The following is a 22,259-nucleotide window of genomic DNA, read 5'->3' as shown; positions in this document are numbered from 1 at the left end:
AGACCAGAAAACCAAGACCAAAAAAAACTGAGAAATGTTGACGCCTCTACCAAAATACAAGCGTATTCAATTTTGGTGTAAAAACCTTACGTTCAACGTAATATTATCACTTTTAAATCCTTTAGCTGAGAAGGGTGGGATTGAACCGGGCGGAGTGTGGAAGGAATGAGATGTTAGTAACAGGGAGGTGAGGGGCTGCAGTTTGGATCTTTGCAGCGAGAAGGGACTTGCGGAGGAAGGGGGCGGTTTGTGTGATGAGAGAGTGATTCGGGAGTAGGGGGAGGGGCCCGTGTGGGAGTGGAGCCAGGATGGGCCGATGTTGCTGCACCATTCTGTCGTCTGCTGCGAGTGGCAAGTCGGCCGCTTCCCGGAGCGGAGTGTGTGACTCCTGGTAATGGCGCTGCGGGAGTCCGGCAGCAAGCCCAGCTCGACAGCAGTGCAAGCAGCCGCAGTCCAGCCCCCGGGAAAACCTGCGGGTGAACGCCACCCGTCTCCGCCCGGGGTCGGGCGCCATGGAGACACTGAGCAGCACCAGGGAGATTGAGTGGAGCGGCGTGTCGAGGCCGCTGGACCTGCTGGTCAGCACCTACCGGTTACCGCAGCTCGTCAAGCTGGAGAACGGTGAGAAAGCTCAGGGTCCGGGCCGGGAACTGGGTAAAGAAAGGGCCAAGTCTCCACCCGAGGTCAGGGGCCCCTCGCATCAATAACTGAGGTTACCCTGTCGAAATGTGAACCACAATCATTAAAACTTTAAAAATAAAATCTTCATGAAGATCGGACGTGGGATCTGTTTGATGCAGATTTTATCAGGGCTTATTGCGCAGTTTTCAAATTGCCTGGTTTTGAGAATAATAAATTGAAACAATAACTTCAAAGTTGGATCGATATGTAAACTTTTATATTGATTGTGAATTTTTGACTGGAAACATCGTGTTGTAGTTGTAGGAAGGACTTGAGTAACTTTATATTTGCTTGTTTCGTTTTTAAATTCTGCGTAGAGAGACGATTTATCTTTTAGTAGATTTGTGGTCAGCGCCGGTCACGACTTATGCGTTCCTGGAAGTCATGAGAAAGTTTTTCAGAAAGTCTATTGTCAAATTATGAGATATATTCAAATGTTTTAAAGTCGTAACTTCAGTTGGTTTGCCGAATGGTCTGATATAATTCGCAGGATATTTGGTAACTGAACCAAGTTTTGGTTTTCTAATAAATCAGTGTATTGCAGTCCAAAGGTGCGAGGTAGTCTGTGCCGGAAGTGAACGTTGTTCCGTATTCTGTAGATTTTTCCCCCCCTCTGCCTTATTGTTTACGGATGAAGCATAATACTATCGCATGTCTCAAATAACTCTGCAGTTCTAAATGTGAATTTAGTTAAATTCCTCTTGAAACAGTGCGATGGTTGATCAACTGAAAGTATACACATATGGCTTTAAATGCAGTCAGTCCAAGTTCAGAAGATTGAAGTGGTGAGGTGTTTCTGTAAGTCTCTTAATCATTGATAGTAAAATCAGTGTATTATGTAGGAAACAATTATCTTGTCAAAGGCAGTTACTGTACTGGATGAAACCAGCATTTGTATTATATTACACATTAAAATGTTTTAGTTTTATTGATTTTTATTTATTCTGTCTGTGATTCTGAGACTGAACGATTTTTTTTTCTACTTGAACTAAAAATCTAAAGTTCTGAAGGAGGGTAGAAGTATTCAAAAATTGAATTCATGACTAAAATGTAATAAATAGTGACAGTGATGTAAATGATTTTAACAGTTTTGCATTTGACATTATAGCAAGTAGAAACAACAACAGAGTACTGTGGAAGATATTACTCTGAAATAAGTTTAGGAGAAATTTAAGTCGAGCAGCACCTGTGGAGAGAGATGAACGGTCTTTGTTTCAATTCCAAAGTTATTGCCAACGTTATAGTCAGGTTAAGTACCCAACACTGTCTTAGCATGTTAAAATTCCCATGAATCCTAAAATGACAATGGAAATTCACTTATTTAGTATGTATAAATTTGTGGCCTAATAGTCATAGTCATACAACCCAGAAACAGACCCTTTGATCCAACCAGTCCATGCTGACCACAATCCCAAACTAAACAATGGCTATATCCCTCCAAACTTTTCCTATTCATGTATCTGTCCAAATGTCTTTTAAATGTTGTAATTGTACCCACATCCACCACTTCCTCAGGAAGTTCAGTCCACACGTGAACCACCCTTTATGTAAAATAAAAGCCTCTAATGCCTTTTTAAAAATTTTTCTCCTCTCTCCTGAAAAGCGTGCCCCAAAGTCATGAAATTCCCCATCTTAGAGAAAAGTTGGCTACCATTAACTCTGTTTATACACCTCATTATTTTATAAACTTCTGTCAGGTCACCTGCCAATCTGCTATGCTCCAGTGGAAAAAAGACCCAGCCTGTCCAGACTTTATAATTCAAACCTTCCATATCTGGCAACATCCTGGTAAATCTTTTCTGAACTGTCTCCAGCTTGATAATATCCGTCCTATAACTAGGTGTCCAGAACTGGATACAGTATTCCAGACAAGGCTTCATTAATGACCTATATAACCTCAACATAACATCCCAACTCCTATACTCAAAGGACTGAACAATAAACGCAAGCATGCCAATGCCTTTTTAACCAGTCTGTCTATATGTGACGCAAATTACAGTGTGCAAGCAGAATATATTTGTTTAGAATGGCATCATGGTCAACACGGACATAGTGGGCCTGTTTCTGTATTGTACCCTGTTTTACTGGATTTGAAACTCTTCTCAGATGCTGCCAGGTGTGAGTTTCAGCAGCATTTTCTGTTTATGTCAAATAGATATCCTGATTCAGCGTTAAATATGAAACACCGTCCCATTTCCTTTTCATATGTTTGAAGTGCTTTTGATATATTTGAGGGGGGGCACGGTTGGAAGGATTACAGATAGTTTACTCCAGAAGAGTACTAGTTGCTTTAGATAACCCTAGTTTCAATAAGTTTAGCTGGGAAAGGGTGTAGTGTGCCTAAGTATTCTTGTAAACAAAAGGTTATGTAAAAAAAGTCAAGAAATGGAATTCAAGTAGATAGCTCTTGCTGAAAGCTTTTCATGGTGCTAAAACAATGGAGGCATTTGTACTATAATTTCTATGCAGCCTTTTTAAGTCCTAATGGATTTAAAAAAAATTTTTGACAAATGTATTTTCAAACAGTAGAGGAACCAGCTCACTAGCTGCAAAAGGAATAGTCTGTGATTTAAGCCAAAACTTAAGCCAGGTCAGCATAAAACTGGAATAATTAATAGTTTGAGATATACAAATGTTTTGTAATCAATTTAAAGTTATTTTAAACAGCTTATATTGGGAATGTTTATATATTTGGGCAATCCATACAGAACATTTTCAGAACTGAATCAATGGTTTCTGTGAATCTCATCTGTGTTTCTCTCAATGTTGCAGTTTATAATCTGAGCCCAGTTCTTTATCTATATGCGGTTTTATATAGACTAATAGAAAGCAGAGTTGAACTGATTTTAACTGTTGGGCCCTTCATCTTTTCCAGTTGGATAAAAATGAATAGACCCATCTGTAATTGTACAGTTGTGAGATTCAGCATTATAGCTGAAGTGATGAACTCCAGATCTGGGATCACAAATTTGGAATAATGATCAAAACTGTGCAGTATTGTCATTATACAGATATCAGTTATTATTAAACATAGTTTGTTTGACATTATCTAGAGTACTGATACTCAAAGTAAATAGCAAAGTATATTTTGTAAAGAAAAATAGATTTCCAGTAATTGTATTTATATTTTTCTGCTGGAGCCACGACCTGAACAGATGATAATTTCTCTAAATAGAAATAATAGAAAACAAATCAATGACTTGCATTGAATTGGTTTGGTGATATGATTTAAACTTCTATCTGCTGAAATTGCTAATATCCTAATGCATTTTCCTAGAAGTAAATGCTGACCTCTGTTACAAACCCTATGGAGTCCTAGAGATATACAGCATGGAAACAGACCCTTCGGTCCAACCCATCCATGCCGACCAGATATCCCAATCCAATCTAGTCCCACTTGCCAGCACCCAGCCCATATCCCTCCATATTCATATACTCATCCAAATGCCTCTTAAATGTTGCACTTGTACCAGCCTCCACCACTCCCTCTGGCACACACGCATCACCCTCTGCGTGAAAAAATTGCCCCTTAGGTTTCTTTTACATCTTTCTCCTCTCACCCTAAACCTATGCCCTCTAGTTCTGGACTCCCCTACCCCAGGGAAAAAACTTTATCTATTTATCCTATCCATGCCCCGCATAATTTTGTAAACCTCTATAAGGTCACCCCTCAGCCTCCGACGCTCCAGGGAAAACAGCTCCAGCCTGTTCAGCCTCTCCCTATAGCTCAAATCCTCCAACCCTGGCAACATCCTTGTAAATCTTTTCTGAACCCTTTTCAAGTTTCACAATAACTTTCCGATAGGAAGGAGAACAGAATTGCATGCAATATTCCAACAGTGGCCTAACTAATGTCCTGTACAACCGCAACATGACCTCCTAACTCCTGTACTCAATACTCTGACCAATAAAGGAAAGCATACCAAACACCTTCTTCACTATCCTAACTACCTGCGACTCCACTTTCAAGGAGCTGTGAACCTGCACTCCAAGGTCTCTTTGTTCAGCAACACTCCCTAGGACCTTACCATTAAGTGTATAAGTCCTACTAAGATTTGCTTTCCCAAAATGCCGCACCTTGCATTTATCTGAATTAAACTCCATCTGCCACTTCTCAGCCCATAGGCCCATCTGGTCCAGATCCTGTTGTAATCTGAGGTAACCCACTTCGCTGTCCACTACACCTCCAATTTTGGTGTCATCTGCAAACTTACTAACCGTACCTCTTATGCTATATTAGTTTGCAGGGAAGGCTGCAGAACCCTCTGTAGTTATGCAGATCTTTCATAGAATGCCAATGTTAGTTATTCACTTTTGTTTGTTAAACTGTTCAGCAAAATAGAATATCTAATTGAAAGTTTTTAATTCTCTCAAGTATGTCTAAGACAATTTGCATACTTTAGTAGTTAGAACTTGTTTTAAGTCTGAGGTTAACTCAGCTAAACACATGCTCAAATGTGTTTAGTCATGCTTTCTTTTGTGGGTTATCAGAAATTTGCAGGAAATGTGCAAGTTGCCAAAAATCTTCCATGAAAAGCTTCAAAATGTGTTCATTCGGAAAATTTGAGCACTTCATTTCATGTGTGTCGGACTTAGTTTGTGTGATAAACATTTTGAAACTTGTTAAATTTATCTGTTCAAAAGGAATTTTTGTTTTGTTAAATGGGAGATGTTTGACGTGGTTTAGAACTTTTACTTGCTTTTACATTAAAAAAAATCTGTAGAAAGATGGCAAAACAATAATGTACAGCCTAGAAGTGAACTGTATTAAAAGCATGAATTGGGGTGGGATAGGTAGATCTAGTATGCTTACTTCTGAGATAGGATACCTTGGTTCATGTTCCATCTACACCAGAGTGTGTAAATAATGTTTCTGAGCAAGTTGTTTAGAAAATATCTTAAAAGCATGTTGGACCTTCATATGTATAGTGCATTAGTCATGATGTGACTAATTTAGTCAGTAGCAATTATTGCAGGTCCTACTAACTGGTATAAAGTTAATTAACTGTGGTTATTTGGAATATTTGTGCATTATCTTTTGTGGTTCAGTCCTCCATTAGGGCAATTAGGAATGGACATGAAATGTCAGCCCAACCAATGATGCCCACATCCCATGAAAGAATTGAAAGATAAAATCCACGGCCAAAAATGAATTACTTTTTTGTTAGTCACTTTAAGAAAACATACCAGTTCAGCATGTTGCTAGTTTATAAAGGTTGCTATTGTTAACAGTATTATATAATTCTGAAGAAGTACTAATATGAACTGGACCTGTAAATTACAGATTGCAGCAACTAACTTCTGTAAAAAATTGGGTTGTGGTTTGCCTTCACCTGGCTGTTCTGGACTATGTAAAAGCTGTCAGAATGGAAGTATGGCTTTGTATCTGAATGAGCCCTGATTGGAATTCCATGTCAGAAATGTTAGTGTTTTTGCATTGTGTAGCAATCTGCTTGTGATTGCCATTCCTTGGAAAACATATTCCAGCTTCACTGTATCTACTGTTGAATCTCTTTATGAACCTCCACTAGATAACTCCTTAACCTGACCTCAAATTTAAAAGTTTTTCACACTAAAATGTAAGAAAGATACTGGAGAGCTAAAATAAAGAAATTGTTGAAATAGTCATCTGATCTAGTGTCCTCTGGGAGAGGAAAGCAGTTAATGCTTCCCATCTGGTGTGACTGTTCAGAATTGAAGGAAAGGTAACAAAAATGGAAATTACTGGAGAAATTCAGCATGTCTGTAGCATCTGTGGAGAGAAAGCAAAGGTCCAATGACCCTTTTCAGATATGTGATGGGCTTTATGCTGTTAAACTGGGAAGCCTTCAAGAAAAACAAAAGTGAAGTTCAGGAATAGAGTAAAAGGTGGGAGAGATGAAATGACAAGGATGTCATGAAATATCATAAAGAAACGACACATTTGTTCAGAGTGACTGACAGCATCATGAACAGTTTTATCTGAAGGAGTTAGTCTGAATATTACATGTTTATTTAGTAACCAGGATGGAATATCAAGTGTTACTGTAATTACAGTAAAAGACTTGTATATTTAAATATATTGACCTTATTTTGATACGTTTACTCTTATTGGGCACACCTTAAGCTGATGTTTTTTGCAATTCCTGCCTGAGTCTTCCAGGGCAGAATGAAGATTCGGTCATAAATTTCTGATGCACCTTTCAACTTGAGCTTCTTAAAATATCATTCTTTTTTTTAAATAAAAAGAAACAGAAATTCGTAAGATTATAAAGTGATATTTGGATGCATATAATTTGAATAAACTAGAGGACATAAATAGAGTCACAAAAAATCAATAGGGGATATGGTCAAGCAGTTTCTTCTAAAAACTGATTGAATGTGGAGCAAGGAGCATTTCAAGAAAATAGTGTGGATATATTTAAGGGGCAGCTTAGCAAGTGCAGGAGAGAAAAGGAACAAAGATTATCCACATTGAGTTAGATGGAGAGCAGTGGCAAGGAGCTCTTGTAGAACATATACATGGCATAGATAGTTTTGACTGGTCTGTTTACTAGGATGATTGTTATTTGTAATATCTTCCAATTATAAAGAAGCACATGCATTTTATCTGTTGTCTGTAATAAAATTTAAATATTTTTGTAGGGGAAACTGTGGAAGGGATTCGTGAAAATGATTTGGTTTTACTTCATTCCTGTCGACAATGGACAACTATTACTGCTCACAGCTTGGAAGAAGGTCACTATGTGATAGGACCAAAAATAGAGATTCCTGTTCATTATGGAGGTAAGACTTGAATAAATAAATTATTGTACCAAAAAAGCTAATCTTTTTGGGAATAATGTCATATGGTGGCATAGTGGCTCAGTGGTTAGCACTGCTGCCTCAGAGCACCAGGGACCTGGATTCAATTCCAGCCTCGGGCGACTGCCTGTGTGGAGTTTGCACATTCTCCCGGTGTCTGTGTGGGTTTCCTTCAGGTGCTCCCACATCCAAATTTGTGCAGGTTAGATGAATAGGTCTAGGTGGGTTACTCTTCAGAGGGTCAGAATGGACTTGTTGGGCCGAAGAGGCCTGTTTCCACACTGTAAAGATTCAATTTTTAGGGGAGCATGGTGGCACTGTGGTTAGCACTGCTGCCTCAGAGCCAGGGACCTGGGTTCAATTCCCGCCTCAGGCAACTGTGTGTTTGCACATTCTCCCTGCGTCTGCGTGGGGTTGCTCCGGTTTCCTCCCACAGTCCAAAGATGTGCAGGTTAGGTGACTCTGCCATGCTACATTGCCCGTAGTGTTAGGTGCAGGGCTAAATGTAGGGGAATGGATCTGGGTGGGTTGCTCCTTGGAGGGTCGGTTTGGACTTGTTGGGCCGAAGGACCTGTTTCCACACTGTAGGGAATCTAATCTAATCTAGTCAAATGCAGGCATGTATTTTTCATATTGTTGATGAAAAGATCATAATTATTTCTTGATATGAGCAAGATTGACATCTATTATACTTATAGCTGTGCTAGCATATGAGCTACCAAAATGTTGCTTTTTAAAAAAAACAATTTTGAATTGCAAACAAAGCTTTTGGTGCCAGCACTGTTGTTACCTTATTCACTACTTAAAACCTTTTAAATAAAGCAAATATAATTTGTGTTCCTGAAGATGAGAAATTGTATGTTTATATTGCACTCACCCATTATGGTACAGTTGAGTACATTGTTATATTTTATCTGCATTAAATGCAGAATAAATCTCTTTGAATCTCCTACATGTCCACACCTCCCAAATGGTGGGAAGATTCGTTGGCCAACAGAACTCATCATGTTACAATTAATGGTAGGGCGTTAGGTAGTGTTGTAGGACAGAGGGACTTGTGGGTCCAGGTACATAATTCTTTGCAGTTGCAAGATGTAGACAAGTTTAAAAAGGCATTGAGCATGTTTGCCTTTGTTGCTCAGTCCTTTGGGTTTGGTGTTGGGAAGTCATGTTAAGGTTGTACAGGCATTGGTGAGGCCTTTTCTGGAGTATTGTGTCCAGTTATAGGAAGGATATTATTAAGCTAGAGAGGGTTTAGAAGAGATTCACCAGGATGCATCTGGGTTTGGAAGGTTTGAGTCATAGGGAAACGCTGTGAATAGAGTCATAGAAAATAGAGTCACAGCGCGAAAACAAACCCTTTGGTCCAACTCGTCCATGCCGACCAGATGTCCTAACCTAATTTAGTCCCATTTGCCAGCACTTAGCCCATATCCCTCTCAACCCTTCCTATTCCTATACCTATCCAGATGCCTTTTAAATGCTGTAATTGTGCCAGCCTCCCCACATCCTCTGGCAGCTCATTCCATCCACACAGCATCCTCTTGTGGAAAAAGTTGCCTGTTAAGTCCTTTTTATATGTTTCACCTCTTACCCTAAACCTATGCCCTCTAGCGCTGGACTCCCCCACCCCAGGGAAAAGACCTTGTCTATTTATCCTATCCATTCCCCTCATGATTTTCAAAACCTCTATAAAGTCACCCCTCAGCCTCTGATGCTCTGGGGAAAACAGCCCCAGCCTATTCAGCCTCTCCCTTTAATTCAAATCCTCCAACCTTGGCAACATCCTTGTAAATCTTTTCTGAACCCTTTCAAGTTTCACAACATCCTTCTGATAGGAAGGAGACCAGAATTGCACGCAATATTCCAAAAGTTGCCTAACCAATGTCCTGTACAGCCGCAACATGACCTCCCAACTCCTGTACTCCATACTCTGACCAATGAAGGAAAGCATATCAAATGCCGCCTTCACTATCCAATCCGGCCAATTTTGACAGCATTAGGCAAGAACTGTCAAAAGCTGATTGGGGGCAGATGTTTGCAGGTAAAGTGACGGCTCGAAAATGGGAAGCCTTCAGAAATGCGATAACGAGAATCCAGAGAAAGTATATTCCTGTTGGGGTGAAAGGGAAGGCTGGTAGGTATAGGGAATGCTGGATGACTAAAGAAATTGAGGGATTGGTTAAGAAAAAGAAGGAAGCATGTCTAAGGTATAGACAGGATAGATCGATTGAATCTTTAGCATATAAAGGCAGTAGGAGTATAGTTAAGAGGGAAATCAGGAGGGTAAAAAGGGGACATGAGATAGCTTTGGCAAATAGAATTAAGGAGAATCCAAAGGGATTTTACAAATATATTAAGGACAAAAGGGTAACTAGGGAGAGAATAGAAGATCAGCAAGGCGGCCTTTGTGTTGAGCCGCAGAAAATGGGGGAGATACGAAACGAATATTTTGCATCCGTATTTACTGTGGAAAAGAATATGGAAGATATAGAATGTAGGGAAATAGATGGTGACATCTTGCAAAATGTCCAGATTACAGAGGAGGAAGTGCTGGATGTCTTGAAATGTATAAAGGTGGATAAATCCTCAGGACCTGATCAGGTGTACCCAAGATCTCTGTGGGAAGTTAGAGAAGTAATTGCTGGGCCTCCTACTGAAATATTTGTATCATCGATAGTTACAGGTGAGCTGCTGGAAGACTGGAGGTTGGCTAATGCTGTGCCACTGTTTAAGAAGGGTGGTAAGGACAAGCCAGGGAACTATAGACCAGTGAGCATGATGTTGGTGATGAGCAAGTTGTTGTAGGGAATCCTGAGGGACAGGATGTATATGTATTTGGAAAGGCAAGGGCTGATTCGGGATACTCAACATGGCTTTGTGCGTGGGAAATCATGTCTCTCAAACATGACTGAGTTTTTTGAAAAAGTAACAGAGGTTTGATGAGGGCAGAATGGTAGATGTAATATATATGAACTTTAGTAAGGTGTTCGACAAGGTTCCCCTTGGGAAACTGGTTCGCAATGTTAGATCTCATGGAATACAGAGAGAACTAGCCATTTGGATACAGAGCTGGCTCAAAGGTAGAAGACAGAGGGTGGGGGAGGGGGGCGGGGCGGGATGAGGGTTGTTTTTCAGACTGGAGGCCTGTGACCATTGGAGTGCCACAAGGATCAGTGCTGGGTCCTCTACTTTTTGACATTTTTATATAAATGATTTGGATGCGAGCATAAGGGGTATGGTTAGTAAGTTTGCAGATGACATCAAAATTGGAGGTGTAGTGGACAGTGAAGAAGGTTACCTCATTACAACAGGATCTAGACCAGATGGGCCAAAGGGCTGAGAAGTGGCAGATAGAGTTTAATTCAGATAAATGCAAGGTGCAGCATTTTGGGAAAGCAAATCTTAGCAGGGCTTATACGCTTAATGGTAAGGTCCTAGGGAGTGTTGCTGAACAAAAAGACCTTGGAGTGCAGGTTCATAGCTCCTTGAAAGTGGAGTTGTAGGTAGATAGGATAGTGAAGAAGGCGTTTGGTATGTTTTCCTTTAGTGGTCAAAGTATTGAGTACAGGAGTTGGGAGGTCATGTTGCGGTTGTACAGGACATTGGTTAGGCCACTGTTGGAATATTGCATGCAATTCTGGCCTCCTTCCTATCGGAAAGATGTTGTGAAACTTGAACGGGTTCAGAAAAGATTTACAAGGATGTTGCTAGGGTTGGAAGATTTGAACTACAGAGAGAGGCTGAACAGGCTGGGGCTGTTTTCCCTGGAGTGTCGGAGGCTAAGGAGTGACCTTATAGAGGTTTACAAAATTTTGCGGGGCGTGGATAGGATAAATAGACAAAGTCTTTTCCCTGGGGTGGGGGAGTCCAGAACTAGAGGGCAAAGATTTAGGGTGAGAGGGGAAATATATAAAAGAGACCTGAGGGGCAACCTTTCACGCATAGGGTCGTACGTGTATGGAATGAGCTGCCAGAGGATGTGGTGGAGGCTGGTACAATTGCAACATTCAAGCGGCATTTGGATGGGTATATGAATAGGAACAGTTTGTAGGGATATTAGCCGGGTGCTGGCAGGTGGGACTAGATTGGGTTGGGGTATCTAGTCGGCATGGACGGGTTGGACCGAAGAGTCTGTTTCCACACTGTACATCTCTATGATTCTATGTGCGACTGTACTTTCAAGGAATTATGAACCTGCACTCCAAGGTCTCTTTGTTCAGCGACACTCCTTGGGTCCTGACCATTAAGTCTACAAGTCCTGCTCTTATTTGCTTTTCCAAAATAATTTGGGTAATATTTCACTGGAATGTAGGAGGTTAAGAAGTGACTGTATAGAGATTTATAAAATCAGGAGGGGCATGTTAAAGGTAAATAGTTTTTTTTCCCTCTAAGAAAGGGGATTTTGAGACTGGGCATTTGTTCAAGGTTTTGGGAGAGAGGTTTAAAAAAGGATATGGGGGCAATTTTTTTGCAGTGTGGTTGACATGTGGAATGAACTTTGAGGGAGTGGTGGAAGTGGGCATGGTAACAACCTTTAAAAGACACTTGGATAAATACATGAATAGGAAAGATTTGAAGGGATGAGAGCCAGGAGCAGGCAGTTGGGACTAGTTTAGTTTGGCATTATGACTGGCATGGGATAGTTAGACCAAACAGTCTGTTTCTATGCTTTATGGCTGTGTTGTTTCGACTTGAATTTATTGCAGTTCTCATTCTAGAAATGGGTGTTAATTGTAATTGTTTTAGCAGACCTAAATAACTTTGATATGATTCGAAAATTAAGCTTTTCTCACACCAATACTCATTTCTTAAAATATCCTCAATTTACATTTTTCATGGATCTTTGAAGTATGCTAGGCTGGGTATGGGTATGTTGTCAAACTGACTTCATGCTTGAATATGTATTAGCAATTTGGATTCTCCCTCTTCCAAAGACTATCTTTTGCTCTCTGAAGCATTTTTATTACTTTTGCAGGTTTGAGTTCATTCCTTTTCAGCAGCTTCATTAATTTGCTTCCTTTTTGCTAGCAATGGCTATGTTGCAAAGATTTCATTGCTTGTGGGGCTTTTAGTTCCTGGAGTTATATTAATTTGAGAGTTAATGCATTATGGCATTAATTTTAAAGTTAGGATATTTGCGACTGAGATTATCCACTGAGTTCTAGGACAGTGGTGACTACTGTATTTTTTGAATTACATTTGCACCTCGCAGATTTGCTTATTGCCTTATTGTATATGTTTTAAATTTTAGTGAACTCTTTCATTGGAATATCTTATTTTGTTGGAGCATTTGTTTCCTTGATTATTTGGAACTGCCATGACAGTAATTTAAATATCACAGTTGTGTTTCGTCTTATGCTATTGTGATGCTAAATTGTTCTGTAACTTGTTCTGGGAAAATTAAAAGCTATCAACAGTTAATAAGGTTATGGTAGCAATGAGTTTGTTTTACTGGATGAATAAGTAATCTAAGCATTTGGATTAATGATTCAAAGACTCAAATTAAGTTTCCACTAGAACAGCTGGGATATTTAAATGCTGATTACTGAATAAAGCTAGTATTAGTGATAGTGACCATTAAACTATCTTTTTGTTTATATTGTAAAAAATCTGATTCACCCATGACCTTTTAAGAAGGAATTCTGCTTATTCTTGCCTGGCCTACATGTGACTCTAGGCCCACAGCAATGTGGTTAATTCCCAATAATCATCTGAATTGACTGAGTTACCAGACCATCTTGGTACTATATCTCTAGGGTAATTTGGGATGAGCAATATATGCTGACTATGTCAGCACTGCCTGTGTTCTGTGATTAAAGAAGTAATACAAAACACTTCATATCAAATAATGTTTCCATTTCATTTTTATCTTTGAGTAATATAATTTGTCTTGCTGAAAATTTTTGTGTTGCTAATTTGATCTGTATTTCAATACCCGTTAATGTCATCCCCAAATTTATTCTAAGAATTGGCAAAAATCAAATTTGTTTGGAGGAATTAACATGCTGCTCGGAGTCATATTAACTTATAGAACTATGCCTTTACATGATTCCTGTTTCTCACTGTGGCTATTTTAAGTGTAGTCCTGTATATTATTAACTGATCATTTTGTTTTAAGATACTCTTTATTGTCCCTTGATTTGAAGATGCTTCTGCTCTTGTGGATTTCCGTCATGAGTATTCATGTGACTGAACATGCTAATTCTTGACCCACACCTTTGAGCACATGGGACGGGTTGCGTCATGAAGTACGAGATCAGAGTGCAGGCTTTGCTTCCTTCTTTTCTGAGCTATGCTTTGCATCATGGTTAAGATGTTGTGATTCAGGGGGGATCCAAGATGACGGCGACCCAGCAATTCTGAGTCTACAGTGCTCCTCCCAAGACTTGGGCAAAGTGGGCCACCCACCCCCACCACACTCACCAAATCATTTAAAATAGTTGCTTAGTATTAAATTTAGACAATCTAATCTTTAGTAAAAGTGACTAAAGGGAGGGGAGCCCGCAGCTCTCAGCAAGCAGGAACCCCTCCCCCACCCTCTCCAGCTGCGGCAGAGGCATCCGCAGCCGCCCCGGGGGACTTACCTACAGTGGCGAGCCTTGTGGAAATCATCTCCAAACTGGATGCGAAGATCAACGCTTTTATTGAAGAATCCTGAAGCCGATGGGACTCACTCTCGGCTGCGCTGCAAAAGCACAATCAAGACATTAAAGAAATTGAGCGCCGAATCGGAGGGGCGGAGCTAAAGGCCGCGACCTCCGAAACTACAGCGCAGTCAGCCGTGGATCAGGTCTGGATTCTTGAACAGCAAGTCCGGACCTTAGAGAATCATATTGATGACCTCGATAATCGAGGTCATCAAAAATTATTTGTTTGCTGGGCCTTCCCGAACGGGAAGAGGAAGGCCAGCTTACAGCGTTTCTTGAACGGTGGCTGCCACAGCTTTTAAATCTGGAGGCTGAATCTGGCCAGGTAAGGGTAGAATGGGCCGACCGGGTCACAATACACGGGCCCGGCTTGAACCAGCATCCCCGCCCGGTCCTGTTCTGGCTGCAGAGCTACAAGGAGAGACAGATGCTCTTAGAAGCCTCTAGAAATCTTGGAAACGATTCCCAAGCCATAATCTATAAAGCATCCAAGATCATGTTATTCCAGGACTTTTCCCCAGCTCTGGTCTGAAAGAGGAAGGCATTCGATGAGGCGAAGAAGTGTTTAAGGGATTTAAATATTCAGTACTCCTTACACTACCCAGCGACGCTACGCTTTAACCATGAAGTGTATAACTTTGGATCACCGGAAAAGGCTAAGGAATTTTTGGACTCTCTCTTGAGATAAATTGTAAGAGATAATGGATGTTGGTTTGCCTCCCCTTCCCCCCCCCCCCCCCCCCCCCCCCCCCCACACTCCGGTTTATATCCCGCCCCTTTTTCTTTTTTCTTACCTTACTGTTTAATATTATTTTGGGGGGTGAGGAGAGGGATTTATTTATTTGTTCTCTATTTAATGATTTTCTCCCCCCCCCTTGGATTTTTTTTATTATTCTATGTGTGTGTGTGTTTTATATATATATATTATTAAAAAGCCGGGGGGGGGTTTAGTTAATGTTGGTGGGGGGAGGTGGTTACCTTATTCTATTTTACCTCTGTCTCTAGGAGCGGGGTTGTTTTCCCTTGTTATTTTGTATTATTGTATTTAATTATTATTTGTTGAGGTTGTAATTTTATAGTTATATATGTTTATACATGGTATTAACATTACCAAATATACCCAGGTGTTGGTGTGGGTGGTAGGGTGCTCACTGTTAACTCTAGTTTTGTATTATATCTGAATTCTCCTCATCCTATTGAGGAGTGCCTGGGTCAAGGGTGGGGCATTGGTTGGGAGAGGATACGATGGACCTTTGGAAAGGAAGTGACACCCCCTGGGAACAAGGGGGAAAATCTCCATTTAAATACATTTTATTTTTTTTCATTATTTAGAAATAGTTTTTTATTATACTGTTGTGAGTGTATTAGAGAGCCTTTTATTTTTGTGAATTTTTTTATATGCTCTATGCTTGGGATATTCTGGATAGGGTTTCCCCTCCCGAGGGGTCTCAGATTTGCCCAGACGATTATGGTTGGTCAGTCGGTTAAGTGGTGCACCTGGAATGTCAAGGGGGAGTAATTCGCCAGTCAAAAGGAAGAAAATATCAAATCTCAAGAAAGAAACTGTTGATATAGCTCTCCTACACACCTGTTGGATAAAGAACACTTGAAATTACAACAGGGTGGATTTGATCAGGCCTTTTTTTCTTCTTTTAGCTCAAAAAGTAGGGGAGTTGTTATTCTTATTTGGAAGAATTTCCCTTTCAAATTCCTAAATCAGATAAAAGACGAATCTGGACGATATATTCTGATTAAAGCCCTTATAAATGGAGAGGAATATGGGATTTTAAATTTGTACTGCCCCCCCCCCCCCCCCCCCCCCCCCCCCCCCCCCGGCACACCCCTTAAAATTTATAACGGAAGCCTTCTCAAAATTGATGGCTGTTGGTGCCTGTCATACGATTATAGGGGAGACTTTAATTGTATTATCGATCCGGAAATAGATAGGATTCCCTAGAATACTGCAGGAGTATCTCCCAGATCTAGATTGGTGGATCTGAACAAAGAATTAGGATTAGTAGATGTATGGAGATGTCTTCATCCACAGGGCAGAGATTTTTCTTTTTACTCCAATCCATATAAATGTCATACCAGAATTGATATGTTTTTTTGCCCCCTCGATTTTTTTTTAAAAGTTCCACATCACCCTGTAAAATAGGTAGTATAGCAATTTCCGACCACGCTGCTCTATATATGGAAACCAAGGTGAGGAACAACGGGGCATCCCCTTGGCATTGGCGTATGGACCCCTTCCTAATGAAAGATAGTAAATTTGTAAAGTACTTCTCTCAAGAATTTAAAACTTTTTTAGAAATTAATTTAGGTACGGCTAGCAACTCATCAATGATGTGGGAGACCATCAAAGCTTACGCGTGAGGTTTGATCACCTCCTACTCAGCGACCCAGAAAAAATTAAAAGGAGAACAACAGCGTCTTTTCAAAGCTCGCTTAAAAGCAGCTGAAACTGCATACGCTGATAGACCTTCTGTTATCAAATTGCAAAGGATTACGGCCCTTAGGTCAGCTCTAAACCCTACGCTTACCGAAACGGCTAAGAGGGAAATATTATTTGCAAAACAAAGGTTATATGAATTTGGCGACAAACCGGGTAGATACTTAGCATTTCTTGCAAAGAAGAAAAAGGCCCCTCAAACTATCACGTCTATCAAGAAAAGTACGGGTGTTTTGACTCATGATCATAAAAAGATTAACGTAATCTTTAGAAAATTTTATTCTGATTTATATAAATCGCAGGATTGTGAAGACAGGACTAGGAGGATGCAATCATTTTTAAAACCTGACCTTTCCGGACCTAACTCCCTTGAATATTCCCCTAACAGTCCAAGAAATACTTGACGCAATCAGGCAACTTCAGAGCGGTAAGGCACCTGGCCCAGATGGTTTTCAAGCTGAATTCTATCAAGAATTTACAGAAATATTGGCTGGTCCATTTATGGACATGTATAACTATGCATATAGTCAGGGCTGTCTCCCGCCTTCGCTGAAAGAGGCAAAGATCTCTCTTATCCTTAAAAAAGGAAAGGATCCAGAAGATTGTACGTCATACAGACCAATATCCTTGCTAAATGTAGATTTTAAAATCCTTTCTAAAACGTTAGCATTGAGACTAGAAAGGGTACTGCCATATATCATAAAGGAGGATCAGATGGGGTTTATTAAGGGCCGTAGATCATCCAATAATATTAGAAGGGTTTTGAATAGGATTCAAGCCTGCCATCAGGGAAAGATACCAGGAGTAGTAGTCTCATTAGACGCGGAAAAGGCATTCGATAGAGTTGAATGGTCATATTTGTTTTACACATTGGAAAGGTTTGGTGTTGGAAAGGTGTTTACCAAATGGGTCTCAACATTGTATAGTGATCCCAAAGCAGTTATGGTTCCCAATGGATTAGGTTCGGATAGCTTCAGTGTGGGTAGGGGCTGCCGTCAGGGATGTCCTCTCTCGCCATTGTTATTTATGCTCATAATTGAACCACTAGCAGAAGTTATACGGGCTGATCCTAATATAACGGCCCTGAGGATTGGTACAGGTACATAAAATTACCATTTATGCAGATGTTCTTCTATTCCTCAGTAATCCTCTGATGTCCGTACCTCGCTTAATCCAAGTTATTAATACATTTAGCATTCTCAGGCTATAAAATTAATTTCTCAAAATCGGAGGCTATGCCAATGGGTGGCCTTGCTATGATACCCCACTTAGTGGACGGATCCCATTTTCCCTTTCGTTGGTCCCTGGAGGGTTTCTTATATTTAGGCATTTTTATTACCCCAGTATTTGGTCAGTTATACAAGGCTAACTTTGTGCATTTACTGGAAAGGATAAGGCAGGACCTCCAGCGATGGGGAGACCTTCCAATTTCCTGGTTGGGTAGAATAGCCAACTAATTAAAATGAATGTCCTGCCCCGTCTCCTATACCCTATGAGAATGCTTTCGATGATGCTGCCGAGGCTGGCACTACGTAAATTATATGGCTGGTTGGGTTCCTTTATCTGGAATCATAGACGGCCCCTCATTAAGCTGAAGAAGCTACAGCTGCCACAGGCAAGGGGAGGATTGGACTTCCCAGATTTTGGAAAATATCAGTTAGGTTCCCTATTAAGTTACATAACTAATTGGGTCTTGTCTGATCCACAATCAATCTGGCTGGACATGGAGGCTTCTCAAGTAAAATGCCCACTTATTAACCTTTTATTTTCTGACAAGAGGAAAATCATTACGGATCACTGTAAAAACCCTATAATACTAAACACAATTAAAGCTTGGAATATAATGCGGCAAAATGAGGGCAACTCACATAAAACATCCCCCTATGCGCCAATAGTGGGAGCATGGGAATTCCAACCGGGGTTTACAGACGCCACTTTTAAACTCTGGAGATCCAGGGGTATCTCATGTCTAGGGGACCAATTTAAAGATGGGGTCCTGATGTCTTTTGAACAGCTGCGTCAGAAATTCGGATTACCTAATGGAGACCTCTATCGATACTTCCAAATTCGTGATTATATACAGAAGAAGACTACGTTATTAGATAGTCTTTATAAATCAGATAGAGAATGTAGAGTACTACGACCAATGGGGGTATCCTCCATCACTACTATTTATCATTTACTACATGATGAAGTATCGAGAGATATGGACAATCTGCTTAAAACATGGGATCAGGAATTGGGACTAGAAATCTCTATAGAAACGTGGAATGACATTTGGGAAAATGCCAGAAGAATCACCATCTGTAACAGAACTCAGGCTATCCAGCTGAAGATACTTTCATAGGGCCCATATAGCACTGGATCGATTGGCAAAATTTAAGGCAGATGCATCTCCAATGTGTCTCCAATGTAAAATAGAGGTGGGCACTCTTGTACATTGCCTATGGACCTGTCATAAGATCCGTAGATACTGGACTAAAGTAGCAAGTACCCGGACAGAAATTTTAGGAATGGAAATCAAAGTGGACCCTGTATCTCTCCTTTTGGGCTTTTCGAACTTTCCTTCCCTGGATATGCACGTGAAGAGACTATTTTCTATTCTCTCTTTCTGTGCAAGGAAAAATATTTTGGTAAACTGGGTGGCTGAAGGCCCCCCTGGACTTTCAAATTGGCACAGATTAATTATGGAATGTAATCCCCTTGACTTCCTTACAAATATGGTGCACCGAAAGACCAAATTATTTTATAAAATATGGCAGCCCTTCTTTTTGCTCACTCTCTCGGTGGAGCAGGTAACGCTGTCTGGTGGTGTTTAGTTTAAGTTGCGGTATAGTCCGGTTATTTTTTTTAAATGGTTAAAATTTAAAGTTTTTTTTTAAAACGCCTAGCGGACCCAGAAGCTGGAGTCGCGCTAGCTTACCTGGGAAGGTTTTTTATTCTCTATAAAAGCGCGCAGGCGAGGAACCAGAGGCACTACAGGGGTAGAGCCTCCCACCCACCCTCCTCCTCTAACCTAATAATAAGACCCATTGTGGTAAGCAGGTAAGTGCTACATTTTGCTTGTTTGTTTCTTTAGATCGAGTTTTCTTTTTAAAGTTTACCTTTTAGAGGGATGGCAGCGAAGGCAGTGCAATGTTCCTCTTGCAAGATGTTTGAAGTGAGGGAAGCCATTAGCGTCCCTGCTGATTACACTTGCGGGAAGTGCACCCATCTCCAGCTCCTCCAAGACCGTGTTAGGGAACTGGAGCTGGAGTTGGATGAACTACGGATCATTCGGGAGGCAGAGGTGGTCATAGATCAGAGCTTTAGGGAAGTAGTTACTCCGAAAGTTATAGACAGATGAGTGACAGTGAGGGGGACTGAGAGGAAGCAGCCAGTACAGGGACTCCCTGCGGTCGTTCCCCTCAATAACAAGTATACCGTTTTGGATACTTGTGGGGGGGGGGGGGGGAAACTTACCAGGGGTAAGCAACGAGGTTCAGGCCTCTGGCATGGAGCCTGTCCCTGTTGCTCAGAAGGGAAGGGCGGAGAAAGGTAGAGCGATAGTTATTGGGGACTCAATAGTGAGGGGCACAGATAGGCGGTTTTGCGGGGGCGACAGAGGCTCACGTTTGGTATGTTGCCTCCCAGGTGCAAGGGTACGTGATGTCTCTGATCGTGTTTTCCGGGTCCTTAAGGGGGAGGGGGAGCAGCCCCAAGTCGTGGTCCACATTGGCACCAGCGACATAGGTAGGAAGAGGGGTGAGGATGTTAGGCAGGCTTTCAGGGAGCTAGGTTGGAAGCTCAGAGCTAGAACGAACAGAGTTGTTGTCTCTGGTCTGTTACCCGTGCCACGTGATAGACAGTCAAGGAATAGGGAGAGAGAACAGTTAAATGCGTGGCTACAGGGATGGTGCAGGAGGGAGGGATTCCGGTATCTGGACAACTGGGGTTCTTTCTGGGGAAGGTGGGACCTCTATAAACAGGATGGTCTACACCTGAACCTGAGAGGCACCAGCATCCTTGGGGGTAGGTTTGCTAGTGCTCTTTGGGAGGGTTTAAACTAACTCTTCAGGGGCATGGGAACCTGGACTGTAGCTTTAGGGTACAGGACCTTGAGTGTAGGGAGGTTAGGAACAAGGCATCGATCTCGAAGGAGGGTGCCGGTAAACAGGATGGTGGCTTGAAGTGTGTATACTTCAATGCAAGAAGTATAAGAAATAAGGTAGGTGAACTTGCAGTGTGGTTGGTACCTGGGACTTCAATGTTGTGGCCATTACAGAGACGTGGGTAGAACAGGGACAGGAATGGCTATTGCAGGTTCCAGGGTTTAAATGTTTTAGTAGGGTCAGAGGTGGGGGTAAAAGAGGGGGAGGTGTGGCATTGCTTGTCAAGGATAGTATTACAGCGGTGGAAAGGATGATGGAGGAAGACTTGCCATCTGAGGTAGTTTGGGCTGAGGTTAGAAATAGGAAAGGTGAGGTCACCCTGTTAGGAGTTTTCTACAGGCCTCCTAATAGTCCGAGAGACGTAGAGGAAAGTATTGCAAGGATGATTCCGGAGAAGAGTGAAAGTAATAGGGTGGTTGTTATGGGGGACTTTAACTTCCCAGATATTGACTGGGAAAGCTACAGCTCAAATTCGTTAGATGGGTCGGTGTTTGTCCAATGTGTGCAGGAGGGTTTCCTGACACAATATGTAGACAGGCCAACAAGAGGTGAGGCTATACTGGATTTGGTTCTAGGTAATGAACCAGGCCAGGTGTTAGACTTGGAGGTAGGTGAGCACTTCAGGGACAGTGACCACAACTCGGTGACTTTTACTCTAATGATGGAGAGGGATAAGTGTGCACTGCAGGGCAGGAGTTATAGCTGGGGGCAGGGAAATTATGATGCGGTGAGGCATGACTTAGGATGTGTGGATTGGAAAAATAGGCTTCAAGGGAAGGGCACAAATGATATGTGGAGCTTGTTCAAGGAGCAGCTATTGGGTGTCCTTGATAAGTATGTACCAGTCAGGCAGGGAGGAAAGGGTCTTGTGAGGGAGCCGTGGTTTAATAAGGAATTGGAATCCCTTGTAAAAGGGAAGAGGGTGGCCTATGTAAAGATGAAGCGTGAAGGTTCAATTGGGGCGATTGAGAGTTATAAGGTAGCCAGGAAGGATCTGAAGAGAGAGCTAAGAGCAGCGAGAAGGGGACATGAAAAGTCCTTGGTTGGTACGATTAGGGAAAACCCTAAGGCGTTCTATAGGTATGTCAGGAATAAAAGGATAACTAGGGTAGGTATCGGTCCAGTCAAGGATAGTAGTGGGAAGTTGTGCTTGGAGGCAGAGGAGATTGGAGAGGCACTTAATCTATACTTTTTGTCAGTATTCACTCAGGAACAGGACGTTGTTGCTGATGTGAATATTGAGTCTACAAGTGATTAGAATGGATGGCTTTGAGTTATGTAGGGAAGAGGTCCGGGGAGTACTGGAAAGGGTAAAAATAGATAAGTCCCCTGGGGCTGATGGCATTTATCCTAGGATCCTCTGGGAAGCTAGGGAGGAGATCGCGGAGCCATTGGCCTTGATTTTTATGTCGTCGTTGTCTACAGGAATAGTGCCAGAGGACTGGAGGATAGCGAATGTGGTCCCCTTGTTCAAGAAGGGAAGTAGGGACAGCCCTAGTAACTATAGGCCAGTGAGTCTCACTTCTGTTGTGGGCAAAGTCT

At 41.5% G+C, this 22,259-nt stretch overlaps 1 protein-coding gene across 4 annotated transcripts in view; it reads left to right on the top strand.

The window, feature by feature from the left end:
* The first annotated feature begins 288 nt into the window (after window positions 1–288).
* Window positions 289–22,259, top strand: part of garem (GRB2 associated, regulator of MAPK1) — a 141,213-nt gene continuing 119,242 nt past the window's right edge. For 2 of the 4 annotated variants that reach the window (XM_072570439.1, XM_072570438.1), the window contains exon 1: window positions 7,365–7,446. Coding sequence is in view for 2 of the 4 variants with exons in the window: in XM_072570440.1 (XP_072426541.1) it covers window positions 513–621; window positions 7,306–7,446 (250 nt within the window). In the remaining 2 variants the exon portion in view is untranslated. Of the gene's footprint in view, window positions 622–7,305; window positions 7,447–22,259 lie in introns of those variants that run through there. The other 2 variants (XM_072570437.1, XM_072570440.1) reach the window with 2 other exon arrangements.

This window comes from Chiloscyllium punctatum, chromosome 5, assembly GCF_047496795.1.
Source record: "Chiloscyllium punctatum isolate Juve2018m chromosome 5, sChiPun1.3, whole genome shotgun sequence".
NCBI lineage: Eukaryota > Metazoa > Chordata > Chondrichthyes > Orectolobiformes > Hemiscylliidae > Chiloscyllium > Chiloscyllium punctatum.
This window is presented reverse-complemented; position numbering and strand designations above follow the sequence as displayed.